General features: G+C 36.4%; 1 protein-coding gene across 2 annotated transcripts in view; it reads left to right on the top strand.

Moving 5' to 3' along the window:
- The window catches only part of PLEKHA1 (pleckstrin homology domain containing, family A (phosphoinositide binding specific) member 1), a 57,799-nt gene that overhangs the window by 4,912 nt on the left and 30,882 nt on the right, over positions 1-22,005 (top strand). The window contains exons 2-5 of one of the 2 annotated variants that reach the window (XM_011930236.1): positions 12,009-12,074; positions 12,942-13,102; positions 17,684-17,740; positions 20,133-20,178. In XM_011930236.1, coding sequence (XP_011785626.1) covers positions 12,962-13,102; positions 17,684-17,740; positions 20,133-20,178 — 244 coding nt within the window. In that variant the 5' untranslated portion in view covers positions 12,009-12,074; positions 12,942-12,961. The remainder of the gene's footprint in view (positions 1-12,008; positions 12,075-12,941; positions 13,103-17,683; positions 17,741-20,132; positions 20,179-22,005) is intronic. The other variant, XM_011930235.1, reaches the window with a different exon arrangement.

Raw genomic sequence — 22,005 nt, 5'->3', positions numbered from 1 at the left:
ATAAATCCCTGCTGTCATGGGGCCTACATTACAGTGTGGAGAAACAAACAAGAAACAGGTAAATGAGTAAACTGTATCATTCGTTAGATACCAGTAAATGCTAAGGAGGAGAATAACATAGGGAACGGAGATGGAAGTGGCAGAACGGTTTGGAGGATTTGCAGTTTTAGATAAGATCTAAAAGGAAGTGTTCAGTGAGAAAGTGACTTTAAGTCCTTGAGTGGGAATCTTGTCTGGTGAGTCCGGCGGCCAAATGAATGAGTAAGGTGGGTACTGGGATGGGATAACAGGGCAGACGAGGCCTAGCAGTCATTATGAGGGCTTTGGTTTTTAGATTTTTACTTTGAATGAGATGGGATCCTGTTGAAACAATAGTTGTCAACCTTGACTGAATGTTAGAATTATCGGGGAAGCTTTAAAAAAGTACTGATGCCTCGATCCCATCCCAGAGTTTCTGATTTAATTGGTTGGCGGTGGTGGGGGAGGCAGTGTTTTAACGTAGGCATCAGGAATTTTTAAAACTCTCAGGTAATTCTAATAAGTGGCCAAGGTTGACATCTACTGCATTGAAGAGTTTTGAGCAGAGTGAGGTATTACATGGTATTGAGGAGTGTGAATCTAGAGCCAGACTCCTCCAGTTTGACTCCTGGCACTGCCACTCCTAAGCATGTGATCTTGAGCAGATGTCTTGGTTTTCTCGTCTGTAAAATTGTTATAAGGATTAAACAACCTAATATTTAGATATTTAGAAAATGTGCTTTGTGAGTAGTACTATGTGTGTTTATTGAATGAACACTTGAATAAATGTGTTAATGGTATCACTTTGACTACTGTGTTGAGAATAAATTGAAGTGTGGTAAGGGCCAGATCTAGGAGAGACCCTTGGCAATAATCCAGGTGGGAGGTCATGGTCACTTGGACCAGAGTGGCAGCAAGTGGTGAGAAGTAGGATTCTGGTTATAATTTGAAGATGGAGATGACAGGATTTGCTGATGGATTGGACATAGGATAGGATATGGTTTGGATTTGTGTCCCCACCCAAATCTCCTGTCAGATTGTAATCCGCAGTGTTGGGGGAGGGGCCTGGTGGGAGGCGATTGGATCACAGGACAGACATCCCTACTTGCTGTTCCCATGATAGTGAGGAAGTTCTCGTGAGATCTGGTTGTTTAAAAGTGTGTACCTCTCTCTGCTCTCTTTCTTTCTCCTGCTCCCGCCATATAAGAGGTAACTCCTCCCTCTTCACCTTCCACCATGATTGTAAGTTTCTTAAGGCCTCCCCAGTCATGCCTCCTGTACAGACTGTGGAACTGTGAGCTAATTAAACCTCTTTTCTTTATAAATTACTCAGGTAGTTCTTTATAGCAATGCAAGAACGGACTACCACAGGGTAAGAAAAACTTAAGTATGAGGCCGGGCGCGGTGGCTCAAGCCTGTAATCCCAGCACTTTGGGAGGCCGAGACGGGCGGATCACGAGGTCAGGAGATCGAGACCATCCTGGCTAACACAGTGAAACCCCGTCTCTACTAAAAAAAATACAAAAAACTAGCCGGGCGCCGTGGCGGGCGCCTGTAGTCCCAGCTACTCGGGAGGCTGAGGCAGGAGAATGGCGTAAACCCGGGAGGCGGAGCTTGCAGTGAGCTGAGATCCGGCCACTGCACTCCAGCCCAGGAGACAGAGCGAGACTCCGTCTCAAAAAAAAAAAGGAAAAACTTAAGTATGACTTCAAGGTATTTTACCTGAACAACTGGAAGAAGGGAGTGGCCCTTTACTGAGCTAGGGAAGGCTGGATCAGGTTTCTGAGGGGAATATCTGGAGCTCAGTTTAAGTTTGAGATGGCTTGTTAGATAAGTGCAACCGTAGAATAGGCAGTTGTATACATGGGTCTGGAGGTCAACAGTGTTCAAAGCTGGAGATAACAGTCTGGAAGTCATCAATATTTAGACCTGTGAGAATGAGTAAGCTCACCAAGACACTGAGTATATATAGGAAAGAGATCCACAGACCACTCTCAGGGATACTCCAACAATAGAGGTCTGGGAGATGAAATAGTCCTTAGGGTTTCTAATGTACTCTAGAATGAAATACAATTGTAATTGTTTCTTTTTTTTAAAAAAAAGCTTTATTAAGATATAATTCACAACATATAATTCACTTATTTAAAATGTATGATTTAGTACATTCACAGTTATGTGGATAACACCACAATCAATTTTAGAATGTTTGTATCTCCCCCGAAGAAACCCTGTACCCTCTCATCCTTAGACAACAGCTAATTTCCTCTGTACCTAGACAACTAGTAATCTACCTTCTATCTTTATAGATTTGCCCATTCTGGATATTTCTTGTCAGTGGAATCATACTATACTTGGTTTGTTTAGAGAGAAATGGTATCCATTAGGACCTAGCTTCTAGATCCAATAGATACCAAGTTATTTGGTAAAGGTGGGGGCTATAAGATCTCTCCAGTATAAAGATATATTTCCTGTTTGCAATTAGTAACAAAACTGTGGGATGATATTTTGAGACTGTGAATGTTCTGTTTCCTAATCGCATTTCATCTACTGGTTTTAGTGTTCATTGAAGATGCTTGTGTAAATCAGTGAGACATTGGGATTACAAAGTGGTGATTTTCTGTTACTATCATATCTTCAGAAATTATGTAGTTCATAGTATTTCTAATTCAGACATATTGTACACAGTTTGTTCTTCTGTTTTGTGTTTGTACCTCTTTTCTCTCACTGTGAAAGTCTTGGTTTCTAATAACAAATAAATATTTTCTTTTATTTTAAATATAATTAATCATATCAATATATTTACATTATCCAATAATGTACGTTATAATGATCTGGAAGTCTTATCATACCTAAAATGTTTCACATTACAGTACCAAGTAGGAATGCTTTATCATAGGATAACAGTATATATGATTTTGTTAAATAGTACCAGATTCACCCAATAGGGTTTTACCATTTTGCCTTCTTGCCAGCAATGTAAGTTTCTGTTTTCCTACAGCCTCATCAGTATAGTGTGTTGTCAAGCTTTTGAATTTTTGCCAGTCTAATAGATGAGAAATGGTATATTTGTGTAGTATAGATTTAAAAAACTTCTATTATGGAGATTTGTGAACGTCCACAAAAATAGAATAGTGTAACCAATCCTGTGAACACCATCATTTAGCCCCAGCAACTACCAACCCAGCTACCAATGCCTCTTCTCTTTATTCCCTTCTCTCAAATTATTTTGAAACAAATCCCAGATAACATTTTTTTCTTTTCTTTCTTTCTTTCTGTTTTTTTCTTTGTTTGTTTGTTTTTTTGAGACAGGGTCTTGTTCTGTTGCCCAGGCTGGAGTACAGTGTCACAGTCATAGCTTACTGCAGCCTCAATCTCCTGGGCTGAAGCGATTGTCCCACCTCAGCCTCCCAAGTAGCTGGGACTGCAGGCACCCACCACTATGCCTGGCTAATTTTTTTTTTTTGGTGGAGATAATGTCTCGTCATATTGTAGGCTTGAACTTCTGAGCTCATGCAATCCTCCCACCTCAGCCTCCCGAAGTGCTGGGATTACAATTGTGAGCCACCATGCCTGGCCCCAGATAAATAACATTTTTATTTTATATCAGTAAGTATCTCTAAATGAAAAGGACTCCTTCTTTTTTTGGTAATAATCACAATACCATTATAAAAATAATGTGTCTGTTTTCTTAATATCATCAGACAATATTCAAATTTCCGATTTTCTTGAATATATCAGTTTTTTTTTTTAAGAAACTGGATTTAAATAAAATCCACATGTCATGATTGGTCCAGATGTCTTTTAAAGTATTTTTAAATTCATAGGTTTCTCCTCTAGTTCCTTTTCTTCTCCTGCTTTTGAATTTAATTTTAAAGAAACCAGTTATCTTTCCTGAGCCATTTCTTACCATATAGATTTTGCTGTTTGAATCCCTGTGATAGTTTCTTGTGTTCTTCATATTCTTGCGATGTCATTGGCAATGGCTACATCTTGGTATGGTTTTTTGTCTTTCTCCTATTATGAGTAATACTGAATACCTCGTCATATATTTTAAGGGCCATTTTTGTATCTTTTTTGGTACAATGTTCATGTCTTTTACTCATTTTTCTATTGAACGTTTGATATGTTTCCCTTGACATTTTTTGCAAGCTCTTTAAATGTTAGGGAGATTAGCCCTTTGTCTGTGATATAAGTTGCAAATATTTTCTACTGGCTTTGACTTTGCTTATCAGGTTTTTGCCATGGAAAGCTTTTAAAAAACTTTATCTGTAGTCATTTATAAATGAGTTTTTAAAATTGTTACTGGGCCAGGTGTGGTGGCTCACACCTGTAATCCCAGCACTGTGGGAGGCCAAGGCAGGTGGATCATTTGAGGTCAGAAGTTAGAGAGACCAGCCTGGCCAACATGGTGAAACCCTGTCTCTACTAAAAATACAAAAATTAGCCGGGCGGGAGTGGCGTGGTACCTATAATCTTAGGCTACTTGGGAGGCTGAGGCGTGAGAATTGCTTGAGCCTGTGAGGTGGAGGTTGCAGTGAGCTGAGATCACGCAACTGCACTGCAGTCTGGGCAACAGAGTGATACCCTATCACAAAAAAAATTTTTTTTTTTTAAATTGGTACTGGGTTTTTAATTAACCTCTTGAAGTTACATTCAATAAACTGCATCTGTTTAAAATGTATAATTTGATGAGTTTTGACCATGTCTACAATCACATTAAGATACAGAACATTTCCATAACTCTGAGAAGTATCCTCATGCCACTTACAGTCCTTTCCTTCACCCTCAGCTCCAAGCAACTACTACTGATCTGCATTCCGTCCCTATAGATTGGTTTGCAGTTTTCAGAATTTTATAAAAAATATAATTATTTCTATAAATTATATAAAATATATATATAAATATATATAAAATACATAAATTATATAAAATAAATAACACTAAAACCACTAGATGAAATGTTGTTAGGAAACAGAACTATTATAGAAGGCCATATCCTTTTGTGTCTGGCTTTTTTTTTTTTTGAGACTGAGTTTTGCTCTTGTTGCCCAGGCTGGAGTGCAATGGTGCGATCTAGGCTCACTGCAACCTCCGCCTCCTGGGTTCAAGCAATTCTTCTGCCTCAGCCTCCTGAGTAGCTGGGATTAGAGCATGCATCACCATGCCCGGCTAATTTTGTATTTTTGGTAGAGACACGGTTTCTCCATGTTGGCAGGCTGGTCTTGAACTCCTGACCTCAGGTGATCACCTGCTTTGGCCTCCCAAAGTGTTGGGATTATAGGCATGAGCCACTGTGCCCGGCCTATTTCTGGCCTTTTTTCTGCTTAGTAGCATTATCATTTTGAGATTCATTCATGTTGTTGGATCTGTCAGTAGTTCCTTTTTACTGTAAAGCAGTATTCCATCTCTATTGATTTGTTCCATGTCCCATATCTTTTTGATCTGGCTTCTTTCATATACCAAGATACAGTTGAGATTTATTAGTTGCTCATGTATCAATAATTTGTCCCTTTATTTTGCCGAGTAATATTTTACTGTATTGGATGCACCATGGTTTGTTTATTCATACACCAGTTGAAGGACATTTGGGTTGTTCTTATTTTTTTTTGCCAATTATGACTAACACTGCTATAAACATTTGTATCCAACATTTGATGTGAACATAAGCCTTCAGTTCATTTGGATAAATACCTAGGAGTGGGTTTGCTGGGTTGTATGGATATGTTTGATTATAAAAACTGCCAAACTGTTTTCCAAAGTTGCTATGTCATTTTGCATTCCCACCAGCAATGTATGATAGTTAATTTATTCCACATCTTTGACAGCATTTAGTGTTGTCAGGGTTTTTTTTGTTTGTTTGTCATGGACATTTTAGTTGGTATGTTATAGTATCTTGTGGTTTTTATTTGCAGTCACTTTCCTGAATAATTATGATAGGCATCTATTTGTGTGTTTATTTACTATTTTTATATCTTCTTTGTCAACTTGTGTGTTCCAAGTTTTTTGACCATTTTCTTATTTAGTTGTCTTTTTGAATTGTAATAATTACCTGCCTGTTCTAGGGTATCATTTGTTGTCTAGATACATATATATTGAATATTTTCCTTATTTGGTGGCTTGTCTTTTCATTTCTTTATGGTGTCTTTTGAAGACCAATTTTAAAGTTTGGTTACGTTTCAAATATATCAACTATTACATGATTCAGGCTTTTTGTGTCTTATCTAAGAAATATTTGTCTCCCCTTAAGATCCTGAAGACTTTGTCCTATATTTTGTTCTAGAAGCTTTATCATTTTAGCTTTTGCATTGGATCAGTGATCGATTTAGAGTTAGTTTTTTTCCTCATAGATAGTCAATTATTCCAGTCTTGTTTGTTGAAAAGACTGTCCTTTCTCTACAAAAGGCACCTTGGTTGAAAATTAACTGTTCTCTCCTCCTGTTTACTAGAAGAATTTGTAAAAGATTGGTGTTATTTTTTTCCTTAAGGGATTGGTAGAATTCACATATAAACTATTCTAGGCTTGGACTTTTCTTTTTGGGGTTTTAGTAATGAATTCATTTGCTTTAGTGGAAATAGGTACTTTAGATTTTCTTTTTCATCTTGTGTCAGTTTTTTCAAAATTGTGTTTTTTCAAATAATTTGTTTACTTCTAAATTGTCAAATTTGTTTGCATGAATTCTTATTACCCACTTATTATCTATAGGGTGTGTAGTGATAACCCCTCTGTACTTCCTAGTATTGGTGATTTGCTTTCTGTCTTTCACTTGGTTCACATAGCTATAGATTTATCAATTTGATCTTTTCAAAGAAACAGCTTTTGGTTTTAATTTTCTTCATTGTTTGTTTTCAGTTTTATTAGTTTCTTTTCTGATATCTATTATTCCCTTTGTATTTTGGGTTTACTTTACCTTTTTCTAGCTTTTTTAAGGTGGAGTTTATGTCATTGATTTTAGACCTTTTCTAATAAAAACATCTTAAGACTATAAATTTTCCTTTAAAATCACCTTTAGCTGCATACTACAAATTTTGACTTTTAAAAATTTTCATTTAGTTAAGAATGTTTTCTGATTTCCCTTTTGATTTCTTCTTTTACCCATATTTTATTTAAAAGTGTATTTTAATTTTCAAATAGCTATTCAGGTAATAATTTCATCTATAGCACTAAAAACCAATGAAAATTCTGACATTTGTTTATAAAATTCCTTGAATGTTCTGTATATTATATTTATATGGTATATGCCTGAGGGCTTTTCTGTAGCCTAAAATAACAGTTCATTATTTTTCACTGTTCTCTGGGTTGAAGGAGCTCATTTGGGCAGTTCCCTCTTGGGGGTCTTTCTCTCTCGTAGTTGCAGTCAAATGGCAGTTGGAATGAGAGTCATCTGAAGGCTTGACTGGGTTGGATGATCAATATAGCCTCTTCACTGACTGCTGGAACAGCTGGGTGTGGACTCATCACCTTTCTCTACACAGCTTCTTCATGGGATTAGTTGGCTTTCCCACAACAGGGCAGTCTGAAGGCAGTCAGATTTCCTATGTGACAGCTGACTTCTAGAGTGAGCATTCTAAGACATTGAGTTTTTTTCAAGTAGCTAATTTATCTGCTTTATTCTTTTAAACTAAGAAATAGGATAAATTGTATTGGGGCAGTCATTGTGGAAGCTGCCTAGTAAGTAACATGACAGCATCCTTTATTTTTATTTTTTTAGTCGAGGTGAAATTAGCATAAGATTACCCATTTTAGTGTGTGCAACCCAGTGACATGTCATACTTTCACAGTGTCAGTGTTGTGCAGCTATCACCTGTATCTACTGTCAAAACATTTTCATCACCTATTAAGCAGCTCTTCTGCATTTCCCACTTTATTCAGCCTCTGGCAACCACCAATCTACTCTTTGTCACTCTGGATTTATCTATTTAGGATCTTTCATATAAATGGAATCATACAACATGTACCTTTTTGTTGCTGGCTTTTTTCATTTAGCATCTTTCCGAGGTTTATGTAGGCTGTATAATGTATCAGTACTTCATTCCTTTTTATGTCTGAAAAATATTCCATTGTATGTGTATGCCACATTTTATTCATCCATTCACCCACTGATGGATGTTGGGATTGTTTCCACCTTTTGGCTATTTGTGAATAGTGCTGCTATGAACATTTCATATACAAGGGTTTATTTGCCTATCTGTGTTCAATTCTGAATATCTGTAGGCAAATCTCAGAGATATTGTGGATTCAGTTCCAGTCCATGGCGATAAGATAAATGTTGCAATAGAATCAATCACTCTAATTTTTTGGTTTCCCAGTGCATACAAAAACTATGTTTACACTATTATTAAGTGTGCTATAGCATTATGTCTAAAAAATGTACATACTGTAATTTGAAAATATTTTATTGCTTAAAAATGCTAACAGTCATCTGAGCCTCTTCAAATGAGTTGTAATTTTTTGCTGGTGGAGAGTTGTACCTCAGTGTTGATGACTGCTGACTGTTTAGGGTAGTGGTTGCTGAAGGTAGGGATGGCTGTGTGATTTCAAGAAACCACTTTTTTTGCTCATCCATGGAAGCAACTCCTCATCTGTTCAAGTTTTACCATGAGATTACGGTAATTTAGTCACATTTTCCGGCTCCTCTTCTAATTCTAGTCCTTTTGCTATTTCTGTCATATCTGTAGTTACTTCCTCCACTGAAGTCTTGAACCCTTCCAAGTAATTCATGAGGGTTGGAATCAACTTCTTTCAAAGTCTTGTTAATGTTGATATTTGGACCTCCTCCTGTGAATCATGAATGTTCTGAACGGCATCTAGAATGATGAATCCTCTCCAGAAGATTTTCAATTTACTTTGCCTAAATCTGTCAGAGGAATCACTATCTATGGCAGCTGTATTTCAAATCACAAATGTATATCTCATATCACAAAATGTGTTTCTGAAATAATAAGACTTGAAAGTTGAAATTACTCTTTGATCCATGAGCTGCAGAATGGATGTCGTGTTAACAGGCGTGAAAACAACATTAATCACCTTGTACATTTTCATCAGAGCTCTTGGGTGACTACGTGCATTGTCAGTGAGCAGTGATATTTGGAAAGGAATCTTCTGAGGAGTAAGTCTCAACAGTGGGCTTAAAATATTCAGTGACCGGGTGTGGTGGCTCATACCTATAATTCCAACACTTTGGGAGGCCAGGGTGGGCGGATCACCTGAGGTCAGGAGTTCGAGACCAGCCTGGCCAACGTGGTGAAACCCTGTCTCTACTAAAAATACAAAAATTAGCCAGGCATGGTGGCACGTACCTGTTAATCCCATTTACTTGGGAGGCTGAGGCAGGAGAATTGCTTGAACCTGGGAGGCGGAGGTTGCAGTGAGCCAAGATTGTGCCACCACTCCAGCCTGGGCGACAGAGCAAGACTCCATCCCCGCCCCCCAGCCAAAAAAAAAAGCAGTAAAACATGCCGTAAACAGGTGTGCTGTCATCCAGACTTTGTTATTCCATTTCTAGAGTACAGGCAGAGTAGATTTAGCGTAATTCTTGAGGGCTCTAGGATTTTTGGAATGGTAAGTGAGCAGTGACTTCAACTTAAAATCAGCAGCTGCATTAGCCCCTAACAAGAGTCAGCTTGTCCCTTGAAGCTTTGAATCAGGCATTGACTTCTCTAGAGCTGTCAGAGTCCTAGATTGCATTCCAATGGAAGAGTTTCACATACATTGAAAATCTCTTTAGTGTAGCCATCTCCTTGATCTCAGCTAGATCTTCCTGGATAACTTATGGAAGCTTCGATATCAGCACTTGCTGCTTCACCTCGCACTTTTATGGTAAAGAGATGGCTTCTTTCTTTAAAACTCATGAACCAACAACCTCTGCTGGCTTCCAGTTTTTTTTCCTACAGCTTCCTCACCTCTCTCAGCCTTCAAATAACTGAAGAAAGCCTATCTTTGGGTTAGGCTTTGACTTGAGGGTAATACTGTAGCTAATTTGATGTTCTGTCCAGACCACTAAAGCTTTCTTCATATCAGCAATAAAGCTGTTTCACTTACCATTCTTGTGTAGCACTTTTAATTTCCTTCAGGAACTTTACCTTTGTGTTCATAACTTGGCTGTTTGGTGCAAGAAACCTCACTTTTGATCTGTCTCAGCTTTTGATATGCTTTACTTACTAAACTTAGTCATTTCTGGCTTTTGGTTTAAAGTGAGACACTTGGCTGAGCATGGTGGCTCATGCCTGCAATCCCAGCACTTTGAGAGGCCAAGGCGAGAGGATTGCTTGAGGCCAGGAGCTCGAGACTAGCCTGGGCAGCATAGTAAGATCTTGTCTTTACAAAAAATAAAAAAGTTAGCTGGGCATGGTGGTACATGCTTGTAGTCCTCCCACCTATTTGGGAGGCTGAGGCAAGAGGATTTCTTGAGCCCAGTACTTTGAGGCCGCAGGGTTGCCACAAACCTTCAATTTGTAAAAACCCCAATATATGTGAAGTGCAATAAAATGAAGCACAGTAAAACGAGGTGTGTGTGTACCTAGGAGTAGTAGTACTGGGTCATATGGTAATTCTATGTTTAACTCTTGAAGAGCTGCCAAACTGTTTTACACAGCTGTTATACCATTTTACATTCCCACCAGCAATGTAGGAGGGTTCCAATTTCTCCATGTCCTTGCCAACATTTGTTATTTTCCTCTCTTTTAATTATAGCCATCCTAGTGGGTGTGAAGTTTTATCTCATTGTGGTTTTTATTTGGATTTCCCAAAATGACTAATGATATTGAGCATCTTTTAATGTTCTCATTGGCGATTTGTTTATCTTTGGATAAATGTCTCTTCGAGTCATTTGCCCATTTTAAACTTGGACTGAAGTTTTTGAGTTCTGAAAGTTATTTATATATTCTGGATATTAGACCTTTGTCAGATACATAGTTTGCAAATGTTTTCTTTCCTCCTGTAGATTTTCTTTTGACTTTCTTGAAGTCCTTTGATGCAAAAAAAGTTCTAAAAATTTGATGAAGCCCAATGTATCTTATTTTTGTTGTTGCTCATGCTTTTGGTATTATATCTAAGAATTCATTGCCAATTCCAAAATAAGATTTACCCCATACTTTCTTCTGAAAGTTTTCTAGTTTTAGCTTTTAAATTGTTAATCCATTTTGAGTTACTTTTTATATATGGTGTGAGGTAGGGGTTCCAGCTTCATTCCGTTACATGTGGATATCCAGTTGTACCAGCACCATTTGTTGAAGAGGCTTTTTTTCCCGCCTACATTGAATGGTATTAGCACCCTTGTTGAAATCAGTTGACTATAGATTATAGGTTTATTTCTGTGCTCAAATTCTTTTCCACTGATATATGTCTATTCTCATGACAAGTTGATAGCTTTTACCTGTGGTATATGGTAATATAGAGTATTGATTTTTCAAGCTTTGATTGCATTGTAAACTTTTTTTTTACAAACTTATGGTGAATTTATTAAAGAAATTATTTCCTTTTAAAGTCAGATTTATAAGAATAATAACAACAACAACACACAAACTTATTGGACGGTTTTATTTAAAACTTTTTGGTGTATTTTATCATTTCTCTGACTGCACATGGAATAGTGATGCCGATACATAGTGTATCAGTGTGCATTGTAATTGAATTTTCACTGTAAGTTAAATTTACCTTGAGCCTCTAAATAAAGAACTACTTATGTAAATTCATCCTGCTAAAAGATGTGATGGTGCCAGCTATAGAAGTACCAGAATAGGAACAGCTGTCTGTTGCAGATTTGGGCTAAGCATCACATCAAGAAGGAATCACATATCTGTAGTCTCTAGAGAAACAGTGCTTGGCACCTAACGGTTTTTTAACTTTAATCAGTACAACAAAAGTTGCAGTGCTTTAGGACCAGAATATGACATACCTTTTAAGTCCCTTTTAATCTATAATGTCTTTCTCTCTTTTTTCTTGTAATAATTTATTTGCTAAAGAAATTTTTTTTTTTCCTTGTTTCTTATAGTCTGGTTGTTGCTGATTGAATTCCTTTGGTGCAGTTTAGTATGTTCCTCTGTGTTCTGCATCTCCTGTAGATTGGCATTTGGATATAGCGGGGATCTAAAAAACATTTTTTCTTGTTGTTTTATGTTCACTTTATAGGTGATGTTTGTGCCTTCCACCAGGAGGCACATCATACCTGCTTATCTCTCTTTCTACTACATTAACTAAGTTTATTTTGATTCACTTTAGTTTTAACAATTCAGGGGCTTTTTAGAGAAGATGGTATAGAGCATAAGATAAGAGCTCTAGAGTGCAGTAATCTGGATTCAGGCTTTGACTCTGGGCCTACTAGTTTTGGAATTTTGGAAAATCACTTCCCCTCTGTGTTAAGTTCCTTATCTGCTGGGGATGATTATGCCTACTCCTAGGATTGTTTAGAAGATTAAAGAGATCATATATGGAAAAGAACCTGGTACAGAGCCTGGCATGTAGCAGGTGGTCACTAAATGTTAACTGTTGTTGTTTTGTGAATTTAAAAATATTCTAAAATAATCTAAAGGATAGATTATCTTGATTATTCTAAAATCTAAAGGATAGATTATCTCGATTTGTAAGTGAGGAAATTATACTTTGGATAACTATTTTTTTTGGCTCACCTGGGTTTTTTTAGGGAAAAAGTAAGGAAATTATTCAACTGAGGTGAGTAGCTGTCCGTTGTCCCCATCAAAGTGAATAGTTACATTTAGTAACCACTCTTCATAAACTTAATTTCAAAAGTGATTTTTGTCAGTGACTTGGATGTTGGTGTGTGTTCATTTTAATTGGCCTTATCTCATGTTGGCAAGTTGCCCTCTCATTGAACAGACTTATACCATAGCACGTTTTATGCTTGCAGTCCATGAGAAATACTTTTCTGTTTCATAGGGAGCTTACTGTTAATGTTTTTATTTTACAGTGTAATGTTCAAGCTCAGCAATGCCTTATGTGGATCGTCAGAATCGCATTTGTGGTTTTTTAGACATTGAAGAAAATGAAAACAGTGGGAAATTTCTTCGAAGGTACTTCATACTGGATACCAGAGAAGATAGTTTCGTGTGGTACATGGATAATCCACAGGTTCGTAAAGTCCCAAGGATTATCTTTTAAAAGCATAGAAAGTTGTATTTAAGTATGTAACATACTATACAGGTTTTAGTATTTGTCTTCTTAAACGGTATATTTTTAGATTTATTTCTACTGACTGTCCTCTCTGCCCTGCACTCCTGACCTCTACTGTCTTGTTTGAATTTCAGAAGGCGAAACTAAGTTTATTTGATAAAAATTAATGCTTTTGTATTTTTCCCTTGAGAGAGAAATGCTCTCTCTGGTAGAAAATTAGGTTTTAGAAAATTAGATCTTGAATCACAGAAAAGAATAACAATTGAAGCTGTCCCAAAAATCAGAAATACTGTTTTTGTAACATGTATTTCAAACAACAGCTAAAATAAAGACCAGGGATAGATGATTTTCTTGCATTAAGGAGGCTTAATACCAGGGTCCCTTTAGTGAGATCAAATTTAGGTTTAAGATGCTGTATCTAGGATAGAGACTGGTTTTCTTTAATAAATAAATGACTTAACCACATGATGCTCTTGCGCATATGTAGTCCTTTTATTTTGTAGTGTCAGATTTGAGTCAGTCATTGTAATGCCATCCATGAACTGAAATGCATTTTGATTTTATTGTTGTTTTGCAAAACATAGGGGTAAATGTTGTAATTTAAAAATTGGAATCCCAGCCTTAAGATCTGTAAGAGGCCTGAGATTAGATATCATTTGTGAAGTAGTTTTAAACTTTCAACTTCTCTACTTTTTTTTTTTTTGAGATGGATTTTCACGCTGTCACCCAGGCTGGAATGCAGTGGTACGATTTTGACTCACTGCAGCCTCTGCCTCCCGGGTTCAAGTGATTCTCATGCCTCAGCCTCCCGAGTAGCTGGGACTACAGGGGTGAGCCACCACGCCCGGCTAATTTTTTGTTATTTTTAGTAGAGATGGGGGTTTTGCCGTCTTGACCAGGCTGGTCTTGAATTCCTGACGTCAGGTGATCCTCCACCCTCAGCCTCCCAAAGTGCTGGGATTACAGGCATGAGCCACTGTGCCCGGCCTTTTGGAACTTTTTATCTTCAAATAAAAATTGGTATAAAAGTTAAAAATGGGGTTGTATGTTGCAAGGAAGTATGTGCAAAGCAAGGGATGAATCTCTAGCAGACTTCTAAGCTGATTTTTGTCCAGTAGACTTCTCATGTGGGTGAGGACTGAAAGGTCTAGGGAAGAGCAGCAACTTACACAAGGTTCTGTTCTGTTTCACAGAGCAGGAACTAGGTCTCCTGATAAGTAGTCTAGTATTCTTCACTATATACTAATTTTAGGTTAGACAAGATACAGATACACTAATGTGTGTATGTTTATTTACGTAGAATTTGAGTTGTAAGGGACATCTCACCCATGTGAGCCATTGCACGGTTCTGCCTATTTTCTCTCCCTGATTTTTCTGTCTCATCACTAGGTCCGGTTGACATATGTATGGTTTCACCTGAATTTTACTTGAAACTCCTTGATTATTTTTCCATGTTCCTACATAATAGATTCTTCTTGTCATTCTTCCTTTATCAGTACTACCCATTTAACAGAGCTAAAAGGAGTTAAGTACAAAATAAAATATATTTATTACCCTGAATAAAGCATGAACTTGGAATTCAGAGGAAAGTTATACAGCTAGTAGAAGGAGTTGAAGTCTTCATGGAAGTGGTAACATTTGAAATTGACCTAGAAGTTTGGATATAATATTGGCTAAGAGATGGAAAAGTTGAGTATTCCAGTGCTCAAAGAATAGTGTGGGCAGAGATCAAAGCAAGAGAGCCTGTGGCATGTTTGGAGACTAGATCACTTTAGCTATATCACTCATCTAGGTTTGCACTCAGCTAGGTCTTGTCCACATGAACTTTTGAAAGCCATATCTCTATGTCGGAATTAATGCATTGGCTTTTCTGGACATAGTGTCAGTTTTTTTTTTAAGTGCAGAATTTAAATGTTTTTTAGTTTGTTCTTATTGATTTTATATCTTCTTTCCAACTTAGGAAATCTTGATTCTGCCAGCCAGTGTATTAGCCATTAGTACCAACTTGGTGTCACTTTTAAATGTAATAATCAAGACATAGCTACTCTTGAAAACTTTAGTAAAATGTCTTGCTAAGATTATTATATTATTTTCTTTCTTTATCAAGGTTATTATGATCAGTATCACCATGTTATTACATCTTGACATAAGCAATTAGATTGAACCGTATGAAATTGCTAATATACCTAATACAAAACCATTTTGAATTACTAAAAAAAATGGCAATTTCATATGGTTCAATCTAGTTGCTTATGTCAAAGTATAATAACATGGTGATACTGATCATAATAACCTTGGTAAAGAAAGAAAATTAGTTTGATTCATCTGTTATCAGGGAGCCACTTCTTCCCTTGACCACTGCTTCCTTTTCCACTAACCATGGGTTTAAAAATTCATTCTAGTGTTTATTAGGGATCATTTTGGGGCTTTCTGTGTTTTGTCAAGGAGGTTGGTAATCATGGAGAATGAAATAATTAAGTTGTACGAGGGAGTGCATTTGAAGAGATTTGAAAGAGTATTTGGCAAAATGAGTTTAGGAACTCATAATCAACAAATGGCCTATTTCCCTTTTTTTCTTAAGTGTTCTATTAGTTTGTTATTTCTTGTTCATTGTCAAGTAACAAATTTTGAATCTTTTTTTTCCAGTCGAACCTGATGGTAATCATACTAGTCCATAGAAACTGGGTATTTTGAATATTGCTTTTCTTTCAGCTACTTACATTTCTCTGTAGTGTACTACTATTACTGTGACACTTTATGTCATGCTTTGGTTTCTCATTTGTCTTCCTTCCACAAAGACTTAGAGCTCTATTCAGCAGTTAAAATAATAGGCTCATTAAAAACTGAAAAGAAATAAATTATTACCCTTAAATGGAAGGGTAACAGTTTTTGAAAAAATCACTTTGGTAGTAGTTAGAGATTCTTGAAGACATATTTACATTTCTTTTCCTTCCTTAAAGTTAAAAGCCAAAAACCCATAAATATAAAACATTATACATAAGAATACAAATAGCTTTTTAATGTTATACATTAATGAATTATAATTTTATTTTATATGCCTATTTACTATTTATGATTTATATTTGGAAGCTTGTACATAGTATATAGTTTAAAGCAGAACATAATTAATGGAATTTTACAATATATAGGTGTGTGTGAAAGTTTTGAAAAGATCTGTCCCTGTCAACAGTAAGCAGTTCATGTTTGGGAATCTTAAGTCTTTGAAATGTCTAGGCTTCCAGTTACCTCCTAATCATTCATTAGAACAAGCCCATAGATTTTTTTAATTTTTAAGTACATTATTATAAAGTCAGTTGAATAGTTGATGCTTTCTAATCTCCAGCAGAAATAATTTTCAAAATTAACTAAATCTAATGTTTTCATTTTTACCTCTGAAATATTCTATCAGTCTTTTATCAGTCTTCTGTCATATAAATGAAATTTATATTCTTTGTTTCTTTTCCCCAGATTCTTTTGTCTGGTTTTCCTACCTCCATCTTCCTCCTCTATAATCCATTCAGTTTATTATATAGTAATTAAAGCATAATTTTGATTCCAGATCTGCTCATAAGCCTTCTTTGTTGGCTTCAAATTCTCTACAATATAAATTCTTTGCTGCTTTGTTTTTTATGTAGGTCCTCTATGATTAGGTTCTCAGTTCAAGTTTTGAGACCACCATTTTGTACCACAATCTTACAGGACACTACATCACAGCCCAACATAGCCACCCTCTCTTTCTAGTACAGAGCTGTGCATATTCAATTGTTTGCCATAGTTTATCCGTTTTCTCTACTTGGAATATTCTCCCCTGCTTTTTGTGTTTCAAAATTTTTCTTAACCTCCAGCCTAAATGTTGCTCATTACTTCAGTTTTTCTGGATAGCTTCAACCAGAGATGATTCTCCCTCTTCGTTTACCTTTAGGTCTTTTACGATGCAAACCACATCTAAAACTTATGGGAAGAACGAAAATACTGTGTGTGAAAGTGCCTACATTCCCTGCATATGATGTAAAGAGAAGCTAACATTTTTTCTTTGGAAAAAAAAAGTATCAATGTAGATTAATATGGTATAACAGTGAACCATTTAAATGGGGGGAAATGCAGTCCATTTTTGTCAACAGATATTTGATAAAGAAATTTTAATAGAACAAAGGAATATGTATAGGTTTTTAAAGTATCTTACAATTACATTTGTTTTGTGCCTCTAAATATTTCCCCCTTGCTTTCGGGAACAAAATCTGATCTTGTTTTTGGCTTTTTAAGCTCATGAGAAAGAGTATTGGTTTAGCTCCAGTGATAAAAATAGCCTTTTAGTCATAGAATGCATGATGATGGAAAAGAGTAGGATTCAGTTTTGTTATCCAAACTATGGACTTGATTTCAGACCTAATAAAAACTTGAACAGAAGAAAAGTTCATTTGTAAAATGTGATATTAAAAATTGAGTTTTTTAACTTTTCAAAAGTACACATGGAACATTATATTATAAAATGAATTTGTAATATTGGATATTAATTATATATTAATAATTTGTTTCTAGAACCTACCTTCTGGATCATCACGTGTTGGAGCCATTAAACTTACCTACATTTCAAAGGTAGTGTTTGTACATTGTCTTATATTCATGTGTGAATTAAAATCCTTGTGAATGAGAGTACGAATGGAAGCAGCAGTTTCCTTTCCATGTCCTTTAACAGTGATGTTCAGATTCCTATCATGCTGAAACAGTTCCTGATTACTATGTTTAGGAAATTCTTTAAATCGATACAATTATGAAGAATATGATTTTAACTTACAGGATGTGGCAAATTGCAAAAGTTAACATTAACTTTTATGATCAGGTATACGAACATCGGTAAGGGAGAAATCAGTGAAACAAATTCTATCCTGAGAAGGTCTGGAGATTTTTCCAAGTCTGTATTATGTTTGTTTAGGCTGTTTCCAACTTTTAAATCCCATTGTCTTTGATACTTTGTTTTTTAATGTTTTATTTTGAGGAAAATATGGACCATTTTCATGTTGAAAGGATGGTTTTCCACCCTCTTTTCACTTTGTCTCTTTTCATTTCTGTTTTCTTCTTTGTTTTTCTGGTAATTTTGCAATACTATTCTTTTATTTTTAAAAATTTTGATTTTATGTTTGTCAGGTACCTTTTTTTCTTATTTTCTTCTATTAATGTTTAGGGAACTAAAAGATGCTGAGGTGCTAGCCCTGTGGGTTTGTGTGTGTGTGTGTGTGTGTGTGTGTTTTACATAAAAGCAATAAACGCTTGTTGACTACTTATATATGAGATGCAAAAGGTAGCAACACAGTATTATTAGATAATATGGGTACTATTATGCATATACTGAGATCTGTTGGCAAAGGTAGATCACTTCAACAGAAGACAAATTTACAAATGTGCCTCTGTTTAGAAGATAGATGTTACATAAATAAAATACTTTATATTAGTGTTAAACAGAGGTATTCATTCTCATTGACCAAAAAGAAAAGAAAAGAGCCCTTGGACAATAAAGATTACATATTTAAGAGGAAACAGCCGGGCGCGGTGGCTCACGCCTGTAATCCCAGCACTTTGGGAGGCCGAGGCGGGCAGATCACGAGGTCAGGATATCAAGACCATCCTGGCTAACACTGTGAAACCCTGTCTCTACTAAAAATACAAAAAATTAGCTGGGTGCGGTGGCGGGCGCCTGTAGTCCCAGCTATTCGGGAGGCTGAGGCAGGAGAATGGCGTGAACCCTTGCAGTGAGCTGAGATCCAGCCACTGCACTCCAGCCTAGGTGACAGAGTGAGACTCCGTCTCAAAAAAAAAAAAAAAAAAAAAAAGGAAACATTTTTCTGTTAAAATCATGTTATGTAAATTTACATATGACAAATATTATATGGAAGCTCTTTCTTGAAGTCAAGTATTGACTCAGTAAAGTAGGTAGGGTGACTGACCAGCTGCTTTCCCCTCCTCCATTGCTCTTCTTTTAATTTATAACCTTTTTTTCTGTGCAGTTCTGTAACTTTCATCTTGTCCTCCCACTTCCTGAAGTTTAAATTGTGCAGTTTGTACTCTACTTTGGATGTACCACTTTTTTTCCAAAAAGAATTTATTCCAAAAATTTATTTCTGGAACAAACTTTTGTGTGACTCAGAACTGGTGAGTTTGTAGTCGGGATCAGTGAGGAATCCCAGACTTAGAATTCCTTTTGAAGGTACAAAACAGATGCTACAATTACAAGTTCTGTCACTGGACAACAGCATGGCAATAGTTGTGAATGAGCTTCTAGGAGGTACTTTATTTAAAGGGATAGCAGCCACCAAATGCAGCTGGTTGCCTCATCTTCTAAAATGAACCATGAGCTGCATTTAATAAAGTGATCCCATTATCCTAGGGTATTCTCCTGTGCAAGAGAGGATCCAGCCCCATTTTGATCTTCTTATAGCAGATTAATGCCTTAATCTTAATTATTAAGATTAAGATTAATTCAATTAAATGCCTGGATTTATGGACTTTAAGTACACAGTCTCCCCTTTACCCATCCCCACTTTTGCTTAAAAATCATAGCTAATTTAGAAATACGTTACTTGGGAAGAATGCATAGTTCTTGTAGAATATTCATTGAGGATATTTTGAAAATTATGTTAAACTAAAAATACTTGTGTGTATGACATAAAGCCTAATGGTTTACTTTCAGCTTCTGTCTGACATTTCTTTGAAGAGAAAACAAGTTTGTTCAAAGAAAATTTGGAAATATTATTTGCTACCTCTTACTGCATGTATGTATGTACCTCTTACTGCATGTATGTACATGGAAACTGCATCCTATATATTTAATTTGCTATTCTTTTTCAGTTGTCTTTCATGTTTAATTTTAAGTCTATTTACTAAATGTGTATGATTATTGGGGAATCATACATGTGGAAGTTTACATAGTATATACGGTTGGTTTTAGGATGATATGAAGAAGTTAGGAACCCATCTCTATTTTTCTTTTTAGGTTAGCGATGCTACTAAGCTAAGGCCAAAGGCGGAGTTCTGTTTCGGTAAGTAGCCATGTTACATGTATTTTAAATTGACTGATATAATTGTATCATATTGTAAAAGAAAACTGTAGCAGAAGACCACACAAAACCTATGGCTGAATGAATTATTCTAAAGTGAATTCACTTGTAACTGCTATACAGATAAGGAAATAACATTTTGCACTCGCCCTCCCCTAACCCTGAAGCCTCTTTCCTGTGTGCCATCCTAGTTACAATCACCTCCTTCTACCCATATGTAACTGTTATTTTGGCATTTATAATGATCACCTCCAGTGAGATTTCAGGTAATTTTAAACTTTCTGTGTCATGTTATTCTATATTAAACATATAAATAATTAAAAGGATTTGGTCTTTAGCTTGTGGGTAGTGAGAAATGTACAGTTTGGGATAGGAGTAGTTGAGGGTATTGGATTAACTTACTCAGCAAATGTTTAGTATATGCCAGGCACTGTGCTTGGCAGTGGGGCAGTAAGATGAATAAGAAGCAGTTGCTGCCCTTAAGGCTGGTTGGCTCATAGATAAAAAATACCAGGCAATTATTATTGCAGTTTTCACAACCTGTAGATAAAGGGATATGCAATCTATTAAGCACAAATAATGACCTTCAGATCTTTGTTGGGGAGCTCAGGAGTCAGGGAGCCTCCCTGGAGGAGGAGATGCTTACGCTGGTGGCCAACTAGCCTCCTGCTTATATCCTTTACCACTGCAGAGAAAAGGCAGGAGGACCACATGCACAGAGGATTGTGGGGAGAAGAGCGTGGTGTCTCTGGAGCTCAGCACTGAAGCTAGAGGGTATGATAAGTGGCTAGAGAGTAAAAAGGCAGGCAGAAGCCAGGGTGCTGTGTTTTGACGAGCAATAGGTTTTATTATTTTGAAAAAAGGAGAAGAGAAAGAGAGCATCTGAAAGCAGACATAAGGTGAAGGAGTTTCTTTTTTTTTTGTATGGATAGGAAAGTTTTGATGTAGGTAGACTGGGTAAGTGGCCTCTGAACTACTGTACTTATGTAAGGTCCTGAGTTAGTGTGGTGGCAATGGGAGAAGGAGGAAGGGTGAAAAGAAGGAAAAGTGCAGGGACTTGGTGGATATGGGGGAATTAGAGGGAAGAGAGAGGTGGCAGGGAAGTTTGCTTCAAGTAAAGAAATGGGAAGTCGGAGAGCTGGTTCTATAAGGTAAAATGTTTGCTATGGAGTTGAAATGGTCGGGAACTTCCAAATGGAAATGTTCTGTTGATAGTAATTGAGGACTGGATGGAGCTTTAAGGTCAAGAATGGAGAAATTTGGGGTCTGTTAAGAAGGGAGTGGTAGTTGAAGCTAGGAAAATTGATCCCTCTCCGAGAGTGTGTTAGTGGACATTAGTGACTGAAGGAACAGATATTTGGAGTGGCCAGCTAACATCAAAAGGGACTATTTCACATTAAAGTGAGAGATACTTTTGGGGGTAGAATTGAAGTTCTTTGCTCTCTTTTGCTTGAAAAGGACAGGTTTCTTTAGGCAGTAGTTAGAAATAGCATCTTGATATGAGCAAGATGAAACATGACTGTCAAGGTAATCCTCTTACCTTGAAGATTAAATAGGAAGATTAAATTATATGCTTTTATCTCACTATGAAGCTATTTTTTAAAGTTACATGTTTATTACTAATTATAATTTTGGTTACGAAGCAGGAAAATGTCTCAGAGCCTTGTAAATGAATGGGTATTGCATGTCAAATAACTGAGAACTTTGTATTTTAGAATGTATAATGCACATACTTTTGACAACCCTTTTTTTCTAAAATCCCAAATTTACCGAAATAGTAATATACAGTAACAGACTTGACATTCATAG

This window comes from Colobus angolensis, unplaced genomic scaffold (assembly GCF_000951035.1).
Source record: "Colobus angolensis palliatus isolate OR3802 unplaced genomic scaffold, Cang.pa_1.0 Scaffold85, whole genome shotgun sequence".
In the NCBI taxonomy this organism is placed as follows: Eukaryota; Metazoa; Chordata; class Mammalia; order Primates; family Cercopithecidae; genus Colobus; species Colobus angolensis.
This window is presented reverse-complemented; position numbering and strand designations above follow the sequence as displayed.